This window comes from Bombina bombina, chromosome 5 (genome assembly GCF_027579735.1).
Source record: "Bombina bombina isolate aBomBom1 chromosome 5, aBomBom1.pri, whole genome shotgun sequence".
In the NCBI taxonomy this organism is placed as follows: domain Eukaryota; kingdom Metazoa; phylum Chordata; class Amphibia; order Anura; family Bombinatoridae; genus Bombina; species Bombina bombina.
In genome coordinates this window covers 440,889,189-440,902,702 of record NC_069503.1, presented here as the reverse complement: position 1 = coordinate 440,902,702, position 13,514 = coordinate 440,889,189, and the positions used below count along the sequence as shown (strand labels likewise).

Genomic DNA, 13,514 nt, shown 5'->3' with positions numbered 1-13,514 from the left:
GGAGCAGGATCATAACAACGTTGCCGCATTGACTGGAGATTGGCCAAGACGGACACACACCCCGAAAAGAGGAGGAGTAGAGTTTCCAGCTCCACAGGGACACCAGCCTCGCAGAGATACCACGGACACATGAAGTTAACAGATATCGCTGTTTGTGTCGGAAGTCTGGTAAGGGGGCACAGGGCTAGTGGAGCTGGTTTGAACTGTTTGTCAATTTAAGCGGCACAATTATATGCATGATCCTAACGGACTGACTTCTAACTGTCACCGTACTTTATCACTCAGCTGCCTTTACTTATAGCAGCTAAAGTAATATTTTGGGCATTATTATAAATTTGTTTGCAGTCATTTAACGCATGCGCAATTCAGAGGGGGTTTGCCGGTTAGCTCATGCGCGGTAGAGAGGGATGTCGTGAACGCGCTTTAGAGAGATGTATAGAGCGGGTGGGACCGCTCTATACGTCATAGATCAGAAAAGCAGGAAATAGGGTTTGGGAGGAGTCAACAATGGAAACAGTAGGGAATTATAAATCTTTATATTTTGAAAAGTATAAATGATATAGAGAAAAAAAGTTAGCAATTAACTTATCTAAGGATTAACAAATGCTTTGATGTGTTCCAACTCTGAAAACTTTACCTTCACTTTAACATAATGGAATGATTTTACAAACATAATGAAGCTGTGATACTGCTGCAATACCAAAAAATATTTCTTAAAGGTATAGAACACTTCTAAATGAATACTTTGAGACAACCAGGGACAAATTTATCATTGCTGTATAAATTAAACATACAGGTAGCCCTCAGTTTACGCCGGGGTTAGGTTCCAGAAGGAATGGTTGTAAATCGAAACCGTTGTAAATTGAAACCCAGTTTATAATGTAAGTCAATGGGAAGTGAGAGAGATAGGTTCCAGGCCCCTCTCAAAATTGTCATAAGTAACACCTAATACATTATTTTTAAACCTTTGAAATGAAGACTTTAAATGCTAAACAGCATTATAAACCTAATAAAATAATCACACAACACAGAATATATAATTAAACTAAGTTAAATGAACAAAAACATTTGCTAAACAGCATTATAAACCTAATACAATAATCACACAACATAGACTGCACTTGCATTTTTCTGCAAACAGTTCTTTCTATGCATTCCAATCTGGACTGATTTATAGACAGGAAGATCTTGTTCCTTTGAAATCTGCTCGATAGCTCAGGTCTGGTTAAACTGATTAATTTCAGCTTGCTTGGCTTTGCTGCAACACAAGTGGACAGCTCCACCTAGTGGCTATTTCAATAAATGCACTGCTTCTCAATGCTTTTCAATAGCAGTCACATGACTGGAAAAAAGGTTGTTATTCTGAAACGGTGTAAATTGAACCGTTGTAAAACGAGGGCCACGTGTACTTTTATTCACATAACAAGAGGATTAAAAATAAATAAAAACCATGAGAAAAAAATAATAACACGATATATGTGAAGTCACCAATCTGCAGATAGCTCCCAGTAGTGCACTTCTGCTACTGAGCCTATTTAGATATAATTTTCAACAAAGGATACCAAGAGAACAAAGCAAATTCGATAATAGAAATACATTGGAAAGTTGTTTGAAATTGAATGCGCTATTGAATTTTAAAAACATTTTGGGGGGGTTTTATTTATTTTTCATATCGCGCATACAATTTAAAAAGAAAAAAACTCTCTAGTTTACTTCTATTATCAAACGTGCTTAATTACCTTGTTATCATTTGTTGAAGGAGCTGCTATGCACTGCAGGAAGCTAGCAGAACACATCTGGTGAACCAATGACAGGAGGCATTTATGTGCAGCCACCAATCAGCAGCTAGCTCACAGTAATGCATTCCTTCTCCTAAGCCTACCTAGGTATGCATTTCAACAAAGGATGTCAAAAAAACAAAGCATATTCAACAAGGGAATTAATATTGAAGGGATTGATATTTTTAGTTTAGGAGACAACTACATCATGTATTTTAGGAAGCAGACAAGGATGTTTGAATCAAAGCCTATTTTAAAATGCCTATAAGCAAGGATGAGTAGTCATAATTTATTAGAAGTGCACCAACTTTATGTTCTAAGCCATGTATTTATAAATGGTATGAAAAAATAAATAAACAAAAAGCAAAGTTAAAGGGACAGTCTAGTCAAAACTAAACTTTAATGTAATTTTAAACAATATTCCAATTTACTTTTATCATCAAATGTGCTTTGTTCTCTTGGTATTCTTAGTTGAAAGATAAACCTAGGTAGGCTCATATCATAATTTCTAAGTACTTGAAGGCCGCCTTTTATCACAAGCTTTTTTTATTTGCTTTTCACAACAGGGGAGTGCTAGTTCATGTGAGCCTCATAGATAACATTGTGATCACGCCAGTAGCTTGTGGCAGACACTGCACTAATTGGCTAAAATGCAAGTCAATAGATAATAAATAAAAAGTCATGTGATCAGGGGGCAGTCTGCAGAGGCTTAGATACAAGGTAATCACAGAGGGAAAAAGTGTATTATTATAACTCTGTTGATTATGCAAAACTGTAGAATGGGTAGTAAAGGCATTATCTATCTTTTTAAACAATAAAAATTCTGGTGTAGACTGTCCCTTTAAAGGGATATGAAACCCAAATATTTTTATTTTATGATTCGAAAGGAATATATAACTTAGGAGCCAGCACATTTTTGGCTCAGGCCACTAATCAGCAAGCGCTACCCAGGTGCTGAACCAAAAATGGGCCAGCTCCTAAGCTTACATTCATGCTTTTTTTCAAATAAAGATACCGAGAGAACAGAGAAAAATTAATAATAGGAGTAAATTAGAAAGTTGCTTAAAATCACATGCTTTATCTGAATCATGAAAGAAAAAAATTGGGTTTCATATCCCTTTAATAGTCTGCCTAACGTTAGAGATGCATAAAAGCTTGAAATATATTTTTATTTTATGTTATTTAATGTATTTATTTTACCAATAAACAGATAATGTAAAATATCTAGCCCTTGACAAAAAGCTATTCTGAGGATAATAACAATGGTAGATTTGCCTCCAAACTCTGTTTTTATGTTGATGCTGACGATGCACTTGATTATTATGAGGATGGGGGCTTTAGTGAATAAAACGAAAGATCATAATGTGGTGGGTTATTATGATCCACATGAAAGTCAATTGTCTACAAAAAGCAAACTCTGCAACAAGCAAGTATTTCACTGCACTGAACAGTTCAGAAGACTCATCATCATAGCAGCCAGTGCATAAGGCTCCGCCCCTGAGCATCATGCACTGCTATTTTCTAAAGACTGAAACCACATGGATGACAAAGGACGTATTTGTAAGCAAGGACAGAGTAGCACACAGGTTTGTATACAACATTTAACAACATATCTATGAACTTACCAACAATGCTGTCAAAGAACGCACCACGTAGATGCCAGTCATTTTTATCATTCAGAAATGTGATCATGTGGGATAGGAGAACATCATTTGCCTTTTGTCGACCAAAGAACACACAGAGCCTTGTAATACCGTTCTCCATTAATGTCTGCTTCACAATGTTCTCTGGGTCGCTCAGCAATGTAACAACTTTTTGCTGGACCATTTCATGCAAGGCCTGCAACTCTGCGTAAGCACATGATAAAAACATCCAGTACGTTACCTCCCCATACTAAATATGCACAAACCAAAGAAGCCATTTCAATGATCAAATATATAATAAATAGATTTTGTGAAACCTACTTTGGAAATGTTCTATAATTGTAAATCATTTTTAAAAATGCAACTTTGTATTATTGAGAATTAAATGGGATTTTAACATCATGCGTTATGTCACAAATTGCTTTTCTAGAATCTTTTTTTATATACACAAAGATGTCAAGCAATAATAAAGAAAAATTCCAAGGCCTCTATTTCCCTCAAACAGTTCCACTATGGATAGATTACTCAGTGTACAAATGAAAGTAGTAAAATACACCATAATTATTACCTATGTCGTAGTTCTCACTGGGGTGCAAAGCCTCATCTAACTCTTCACTGTTTGGATCATTTTCCATGTTTAAGTTTTTCAGTTGCACTAATTCCAAAAACCTGAGAGCCGTTTCTGCCAGTAATGCAATGTTCTCTTTACAAAACAAGGAAAAACATATGAGAATAAGTGTAGTAAAACAAAGGTAAACGTCTTAAACTGCAAAACAAAAATGTGACAACATACCTAAAATGTGTGAAAAGTTAACAGAAGCAATTTTGACTAACTCTTGACTGTTTAGACAATTTTAAATAGTTATTTTAAAAAAACACGTCTGAAAACAAAATTAAAGGGACAGTCTACAATATAATTTTTATTGTTTTCAAAGATAGATAATCCCTTTATTACCCATTCCCCAGTTTTGCATAACCAACAGTTATATTAATATACTTTTAACCTCTGTGATTACCTTGTGTCTAAGCATCTTCTGACAGCCCACCGATCACATGACTTTTTATTTATTATCTATTGACTTGCATTTAGTACTGTGTTTTGCTAACTCATAAATAACTCCTCGGGCGTGAACACAGTGTTATCTATAAGGCCCACATGAACTAGCAGTGTCCTGTTGTGAAAAGCTAATAAAAAAACATGTGATAAGAGGCTGTTTATAGTGGCTTAGAAACGGGCAGAAATTGAGAGGTTTAAATGTTATAAAGTATATTAATATATAAATGTTAGTTGTGCAAAGCTGGGGAATGGGTAGTAAAGGTGTTGTGTATCTTTTTAAACAATAACAATTTTAGTGTAGACTGTCCCTTTAATTAAAATGTATAAAACACCATAATAGATTTAAAAACTAATGTCTAAGTTACAATCACATATGACTCCGTTTTGTCTTTGTATTTTTTTATATGAACAATAATTTAATCTGATGCTACTGAAAAGGTATATATTATATACATAAAGTGCCATTCAACTTTGTTATAGCATTTATTACACAGATGTTCTTTGGTAAAAAGGTTAAAAGGGACATGCGCAAAAAGAAAATATTCCAATGAGCTAGAGCATTTTCTTATTGCATTATTATTTACACATGACTATGTGTTTAACCCCCGCAAAGCAGACACACGGCTCTTTGATATCCAAACTTCATTGTACCAAAGCTTTTTGTTAACCAGAGAGCCAATATGATGAACTGCACCGGATAGGATTGGTAATCAGATGTTGTTTAATTACACATATTGTTACCTGCATATGCCAGTCTGACGATAGTGGCTTCATCTTGAGCCAAATGTGCTATACCAGGCAAAATATATTCCGGGTATATGTTGATGTCATTCCTGGGCACTTCTTTGACTAAGGCAAGAACTTTAGTGAGCGTCCTCACAGCCTCAGCTTTCACCCTGGGCACTGAGTCATTGCTGAAATGCAGTAGATAAGGAGTGATCCGGTCCAGTAAAATCTCTACACTTAAACGTGGTGCTAAGTGACGGATCAGTTCAAGAGCTGCCAGCTTAGAGTCACAGTATTTTAGGGTTTGCAAGCAGGATGTGATCACAGAGACCAGAATGAGCAACCCATTTTCCTTGGTTTCTCCTTCTGACTTTTCACTCTGATCATCCCCACAGAGGTTGTGGATAATATTATCCAAATCCTTACGGATAACAAGGATGCGTTCATCAGCAGAATGAAATGTTTCCTTAGCAAACTGAGCCATGTATGGCTGCAAAAATGTATAAAATATTTCTGGAAATGCATTTCCTCTTTGTTGCTTTAAGTAGTCTTCTGCAGCCAATCGCTTCTCAGGTTCACGCCGGATCATCTGTGTTACCTTTTATAGTAAAAGAACACAATACAAAGATATGTATTACAAAACAACTTTACATGTTTGCATGTAATAAAAATGTTTAATACAGTATACTCTTCCAAGTTTAATTAAAAAAATGTAATTTGTCTAGATCTGCAAGTGTGCTACACTATTATTTGATCATGAACATAATGGACCAGATTACAAGTGGAGCGCTAATTAAAGCTCCCCTCAAGTGTCAATTGCGCTAGAAGTAAACTTTTTGCATGCATCGGGTTGCGCTAATATTATGAGTTTAAAGTAAACTGTTTTCGCTCTTGCGCTAACTTGACAACCACAAAAAGAAGACCTAACAAGATCACATGCGCTTTCACGTATTCCCCCATAGAAGTCAATAGAGAAGACAAAAGTGGAAAAAAACCTAATATCCTGCCTAACAAGATCAGTAAAGCCCAGATATACCAGGCAATTCTCCTCTAAACAAGAGAAATGGCAACCCCATACAATCGTTTCAGCCTCCTTTGGGCCTCGTCAGTGAGGTGCAGCCATAACCCTCTAAGCACATTGGGCAAGGAGCCCATGTCTGGTTTCCCCAAGAGCCTTAGGGAGACTTTCCCCAGGGTCATAATACAAACACATACAGAAAGATAAGCAAATCTTCCAGGAATGAACAACAGCTCAGTGGCTTGTTCTAGGGCTTGGTTACCACCTTGTGCAGCTTCTTTTAGCCCAATTGTGCTCCTCACAGACGAAAACTAAACCAGGCAATTCTTCTTTGAACAAGGAAAACAGCAAACCCAGACAATTGTTTTAGTCGGAGGTTGCTGTTTCCCTTGTTCGGAAAAGAATTGCCTTATATTTCAAGGCTGAACTGACCTTGTTAGGCGGGATCAGACTGGTATCCTTCAGGAAAGTTTTCCTCTCAGAAAAGCACAATTGGGCTAAAAGAAGCTACTCACAGGTGGTAACCAGGCTACAGAACAAGCCACTGAGCTGTTGTTCGTTCCTGGCAGACTGCTTCTCTTTCTGTATATATTTGAATTATGACCCTGGGAAAACCAGACATGGACTCCTTTCCCAATATGTTTAGAGGGATATGGCTGCACCTCACTGACGAGGCCCAAAGGAGGCCGAAACGATCATCTGGGGTTACGGCTTTACTTGTTCAGAGGAGAATTGCCTGGTATTTTGGGGCTGGACTGACCTTGTTGGACTAAAAGGAGCTACTTCCAGTTGGTAACCAGGCCATAGAACAAGCCACTGAGATGTTGTTCGTTCCTGGCAGACTGCTTCTCTATCTCTATGTATTTATTGTCCATAATTAAACTTCTTTTTTTTTTCAAAAGAGTAAATGTTGAGGTTAACATCCCTTTAAATAATATAGTTTCAATTTGTCTGTTGGCGCTCTACAAATACCTGATAATAATAATATAAAAATAAGAGTTATAATTTGTTTTCAGTATAACCATATTGAGGCTAAAAAAAAGACAAAGTGATGAGTTGGAACACAATGGTGACATAGCAGCATTAAAATTAGGATATGCAGTCTATATGTAGATCATCAAATTATCAAGCTCAGCATATTTTACGTTATCCAAATAATGCTTATAAATGTATTATAAAAAATGTTGCTTCACAGCCATAGAAACAATACTTACAAGTTGTCTTATACAGCTATCTTCAATTTTGTTCATTACTTGATCAGGTGAGAACTGTCCTTTCTTGTAAGCCAGAAGCTGGGATAAATCAAACAGTGGGACACCTTCAGTGAACAGCTCCGCTATGACACAGCCTTCAACGGAAAACATAATTAGAGCAGACGTTAAAGGGACAGTAAACACCTATAGTTATAAGGGACAGTAAACACCTATAGTTATAGAACATTTCTGTTGTGTTGCTATAGAAGGACATATTAGCCAAGTCTAAACGTTTTCAAAACATATTAACTTTTTACTAATATTATTTTTCAATAGTAAAACTCCTCCCAGCATCTGCCTTATTTGGTAGAGCCAATCTGGGCTAGAGTCTACAGACAACAAGGCTAGCCACTGATATTATGTTAGTATAAAATACATTATTTTGCAGTTGTTTCAGTTAAATCCGATTTGGGAGGGGGTGTAGAAAGGTTAGCCTTGATAAATCAGCATGGAGAATTTCAAGTTCTGAGAAAAATCGACAATCCTCCCATTTTTTGAGCTAAATTACATAAAAGGGAGACAAAAAAAAATCACTGAAATAAATTGAAAAGTTTTTATACTACACATAACTGAACATTTTGAATACAAATCTCAAGGTATTTACTCTCCCTTTAACATATTTTTTTAAATTTCTCAGATACACAAATGAAAGAAGTATACAACAGAATAATGAGGTAAATTACAATTTCTGAACCCACTTTCACTTACTAATACTGGTAACACAGTTAAAGCCAATGTCTATTTAATGGGGGGGGGTGCTTGATGTAAAATATGAAGTAATAGCCTAAAAAACAGCATCTATTCAGCACTCACAGCAATTTATATAGCAATTATTTTCCTTTTTTAAAATGGCAAAGACAAAAAGACACATTGTCATGCCAATATTAAAACATGTCGATTAAAAAGAAAAACAAATTCCCTAACCACTATACTCCCTGAAATTGCAAACAATAAATATAAAGCAAAGCAAATTATCAAATAAAATGACAGCATCAACTTTACCAATTGCTGGATATGTCCCAACTAAAAAAGGATACCTATAACTTTTAAATAACTATTAAAGAACTCACAGTAAGACCAAACTAAGGTATGGCACTCAAGGTCTAGGGGCAATGAATCACTATAATCGAGATAATTTAAAAAAAACAAAATAAAACACACAATAGTGATATGTAACTCAGGGGTATAGGTATGGTTGCCACCTCGGCCATGTTTTCCTGGACACTTGTTATGTTAGAAACTATATTTTCCCCTTATCTATCTCTTCTTCTAAGCACAATTAGGGACAGATATAAATCAGGCAATAAAAGAGAGTGTGCAAACAAGGCTGTGTGGAATATGATTATTAAAGTCCCCATCCAAGAGGGTTTTCACACAGCCTTGTTTGCACACTCTTTTTTTATTGCCTGATTATATATGCCCCTAATTGTCCCAGAAGAAGTAGGTAAGGGGAAAACATAGGTTCCAACATGGCAGCACCCATTACTTTATGGAAACTCTGTGGAATTGAGAAAAACGAGAATAAAAATAATTATAGGAAATGTTGATAAAATAAGAAACAAAAAGTATACTAATTTCAGATGGTTTAATGTCCCTTTAAAATCATTTGAAATTGTATATACATGCATTACATATAGCAGCAATTAACTAAGCACTGCACTGCAAAGATCTGTAAACAAAAACAAATGTTTTTAAATTAATAACACAGTCATTGTGTTAGTACAATTTACAAGGTTTTGAAAATCAAGAATAGTTGATAAACACAACACCATGAAAAGCCTGTGGTCTTGTTTTCTATTACTAGGGCAAGACTTGATTATGTTTGTCAGGGCACCTAAGTTATGGTGCCTTAAAAACTGGGCCTGGCACCCAGGTGTATGAGCCCAGATAGCACCATCATAGTGGCCAGTAGTCAGTACTACTTAAAGGGACACTGAACCCAATTTTTTTTCTTTTGTGATTCAGATAGAGCATGAGATTTTAAGCAACTTTCTAATTTACTCCTATTATCAAATTTTCTTCATTCTCTTGGTATCTTTATTTGAAATGCAAGAATTTAAGTTTAGATGCCGGCCCATTTTTAGTGAACAACCGGGGTTGTTCTTGCTGATTGGTGGCTACATTCATCCACCAATAAAAAAAGTGCTGTCCAGAGTTCTGACCCAAACAAAAAGCTTAGATGCCTTCTTTTTTTAAAAGAAGATAGCAAGAGAACGAAAAAAAAAATATATAATAGGAGTAAATAAGAAAGTTGCTTAAAATTGCATGCTCTATCTGAATCACGAAAGAAAAAATCTGGGTTCAGTGTCTTTTTAATAAAACTAATTGATATTGTAGAGTAGTAAGAAAGTACTCAGTATTAATTTTACCTAATTTCTAATTATAAAGTTTTGTCAGTTTAATCAAGTGCACAACCCATGACACTGGTTACCTTTAAAATGTAATTTGGTAAAAAAAATATGAATATATTTGTACCTGCAGAAAAAATATCCATCGCCCTTTTAAGATCCCCTCTTGTGCGCTGATTGTTATTGGTCAAGTCTACCAATGGTGTAGACTGGTCTTTAATGGACTCAAGATCCGAAGAAAAAGTGCTGCCATCCACAAACCTCTCAGGTGCAATATAGCAGGTTCTTCTCCGAGAAGTATCAAAGAAGTAATTAAAGTCTGCTGGATTGTCCTCAGGCAGATATGTGGGTTTGAAGCTGGCAAAGTCTGTAAGGAGAACCCAGTTCCAGCTGGTAACCATAACATTCTCTGTTTTAATGTCACCATGGCGCACTCCAGATTTGTGCGCCTGATCCACAGCAGTCAGAATCTGAAAAGCAATCCAGCGCTTCTCAATATTGTTGAGAAATGGACGGGTGCTGATACGATCATAGAGGTTGTCTCTAACATACTGGCGGAACAGCAAGGCAGCTTTCTCATTCAGAGTGAACTTCTGAAAGGGAAGGCAGTTTTGAGAAGAGCATAGCCGAATCTTCAGTTCCTCAAGTTCTTGCTTATAGTTTGTAAGTGGTAAAGATGGATCTTGGATGGCAAAGACTTTTACAACTACCAGACCTTCTCTGTGTTTGGCTCGAGCAACTTTAAAAAAGCGAGTGCTTCCCAGGCTCTTGTCATATTCAAAGTCGTGAATATCAGAAAAATAACTGTCTAGAGACAGGATCTGTGAAGGGGCTATTCCAGCTAACTGGTTCCCCATGATTCAGCCCAAACGCCAGAGGTCAACAACGGTTGTCTAGGGAAACAAAACAAAGTGTCATACAATAACACATTACCATATGGATATACTGGTACATTTATATAAAACCTAGAAGCCAGACAAGTATATTTAGGAATCTGTGAGGGTTTTAAATAGAACAGATGTCAAACTATGGTACCTGAGAAAAAGAACAGACCAGAATTTTATGTTATCTGTTCTTGAGCCAAGGTGAGAAAGTCAGTGCCTGACTATCATTACCTCACCTGTAATCAAAGAATGAACCCTACATCTTGACCTGACCTGAACTAGAACGGTTCATCAATGATGCAGAATTATCCAAAATGTTAGGAGCTAGAAGTAAACATTTATTAAGAACAATTAATTCCTGTTTAACGGGATTTACCCTATGACTATATACTGTTTATAAAGGTCTATTAAAACCTGTGAATTCCTTTTAATAACGGTAAATATATATATAAAGGATATACATAGCAACACATTTTATACATTGCCTACCATGGACGTAGGTACCGGGGGAACATGAAATCATGTGGGGTCGGATAATGTATAAATTCCTCAGCATAGCCGTGAGCAACAGCGATTTCTAAAAAAAAAATTACCTTCCCGAGATGAGAGCAGGAAAAAATATTAATCGCTAGTTCCCATTGAGCTAATGAACCTCTGATGTCAACAAACCAATGACTACTCCTCTGCTGCAATCAAATACTACAGTTTAGTGGGATGCAACGATTCTTACTAGTTCCTTCCGTTTGTTAGCAGCAGTCATGTGCCTACTGTGACATCACAGGTGATTTAGGTGGATGGGAACTAGCTCCTACATTCCCAATATTGTGGCTTCGGTGTAGACAGCTATAATAACAGCTGTGTTTCTAGTTGGTTATGTGTCTGTGAAACGCATAAGATGGGACCGACTGTGTGTGTAAAGCTGAAGGAATCTCGTCTTTGTAGTACTGGGGATTAGTGTGTGTCTTAGAGACAACCTCTCTATACTATATTATATCTGTGTATAACTTACTGGGAAGTGTGTGTCTTATTTGGAATTTCTCTTTAATTTATACAATATCTGTGTTTAAGGTACCGGGTTTTACAATGGTTCAATTTAAACCATTTCAGAATAACAACCTTTTTTTCCAGTCATGTGACTGCTATTGAAAAGCATTGAGAAGCAGTGCATTTATTAAAATAGCCAGTAGGTGGAGCTGTCCGCTTGTGTTGCAGCAAAGCCAAGTAAGCTGAAATTAATCAGTTTAACCAGCCCTGAGCAGATTTCAAAGGAACAAGATCTTCCTGTCTATAAATCAGTCCAGATTGGAATGCAAAGAAAGAACTCTTTGCAGAAAAATGCAAGTGAAGTCTGTGTTGTGTGATTTTATTTATTAGGTTTATAATGCTGTTTAGCAAATGTTTTTGTTCATTTAACTTAGTTTAATTATATATTCTGTGTTGTGTGATTATTTTATTAGGTTTATAATGCTGTTTAGCATTTAGAGTCTTCATTTCAAAGCTTTAAAAATAATGTATTAGGTGTTACTTATGACAATTTTGAGAGGGGCCTGGAACCTAACTCCTTCACTTCCCATTGACTTACATTATAAACTGGGTTTCAATTTACAACGGTTTTGATTTACAACCATTCCTTCTGGAACCTAACCCCAGCGTAAACTGAGGGCTACCTGTATATATATATATATATATATATATATATATATATATATATATATATATATATATATATATATATATGTGTGTTTGGGAAGTGTGTGTGTCTTAGAGGGAACCTCTCTATAACATACATCTGTGTATAAGGTACTGAGGAGTGTGTGTGCCTTCGAGGGAACCTCTCTATAATATATATCTGTGTCTAAGGTGCTGGGGAGTGTGTGTGACCTAGAGGGAATTTCTCTATAATTTATATTTGCGTATATGGCACTGGGTAGTGTGTATATCTTAGTGGGAACCTGTCTATAATATACATCTGTGTTTTGGAAACTAGGGAGTGTGTGTCTTAGAGGGAACCTGTCTAAGTTACTGGGGAGAGTGTGTGTCTTAGAGGGAACCTTTCTATAATATATATATATCTGTGTATAAGGTACTGGGGAGTGTGTGTGTATGTGTGTGTGTTAGAGGGAACTTCTCTATAATATATATATGTGTCTAAGAGGGAACCTCTCTATATGTGTCTGAGTTTTAGTGGTAACCTCTCTGTAATATATATCATTGTTTAAGGTACCGGGGAGTGTGTGTGTCTTAGAAGGGACCTCTTTATAATATATATCTGTGTATAAGGTACTGGTGTGTGTATTAAAGGGAATTTCTCTATAATATATATCTGTGTAAAAGGGACTAGGTAGTGTGTTTGTCTTATAGGGAACCTCTCTATACTATATATCTGTGTATAAAGTACCGGGAGAGTGTGTGTCTGTCTTAAATGGAACCTCTCTAATATATAGCTGTGCTTTAGGTACTGTGGAGTGTGTGTGTCTTTGAGGGAACCTCTCTATAAAATATATCTGTGTGTGTCTCTTAGAGGGAACCTGTCTAATACATATCTGTTTATAGGGATCTGGGGTGTGTGTGTCTTAGAGGGAACCTCTCTATAATATATATCTGTGTATAAGGTACTCAGGAGCTTGTGTTTCTTAGAGGGAACCTCTCTATAATATATATCTGTGTATAAGGTACTGGGGAGTGTGTGTGTCTTAAAGGGAACCTCTCTATAATATATATCTGTGTATAAGGTACTAGGGAATGTGTGTGTCTTAGAGTGAACCTCTCTATAATATATATATATATATATATATGTGTATAGGTTT

The 13,514-nt window shown here is 36.2% G+C and overlaps 1 protein-coding gene across 2 annotated transcripts in view; it reads right to left on the bottom strand.

Annotated features, from left to right (window-relative positions):
- The window catches only part of PIK3R4 (phosphoinositide-3-kinase regulatory subunit 4), a 42,224-nt gene extending 30,788 nt beyond the window's left edge, over positions 1-11,436 (bottom strand). The window contains exons 1-6 of one of the 2 annotated variants that reach the window (XM_053714303.1): positions 11,301-11,436; positions 9,951-10,716; positions 7,437-7,570; positions 5,220-5,802; positions 3,990-4,124; positions 3,404-3,625 (exon numbers count right to left, since the gene is read on the bottom strand). In XM_053714303.1, coding sequence (XP_053570278.1) covers positions 3,404-3,625; positions 3,990-4,124; positions 5,220-5,802; positions 7,437-7,570; positions 9,951-10,680 — 1,804 coding nt within the window. In that variant the 5' untranslated portion in view covers positions 10,681-10,716; positions 11,301-11,436. Of the gene's footprint in view, positions 1-3,403; positions 3,626-3,989; positions 4,125-5,219; positions 5,803-7,436; positions 7,571-9,950; positions 10,717-11,196 lie in introns of both variants that reach the window. The other variant, XM_053714302.1, reaches the window with a different exon arrangement.
- Between the last annotated feature and the right edge of the window lie 2,078 nt (positions 11,437-13,514).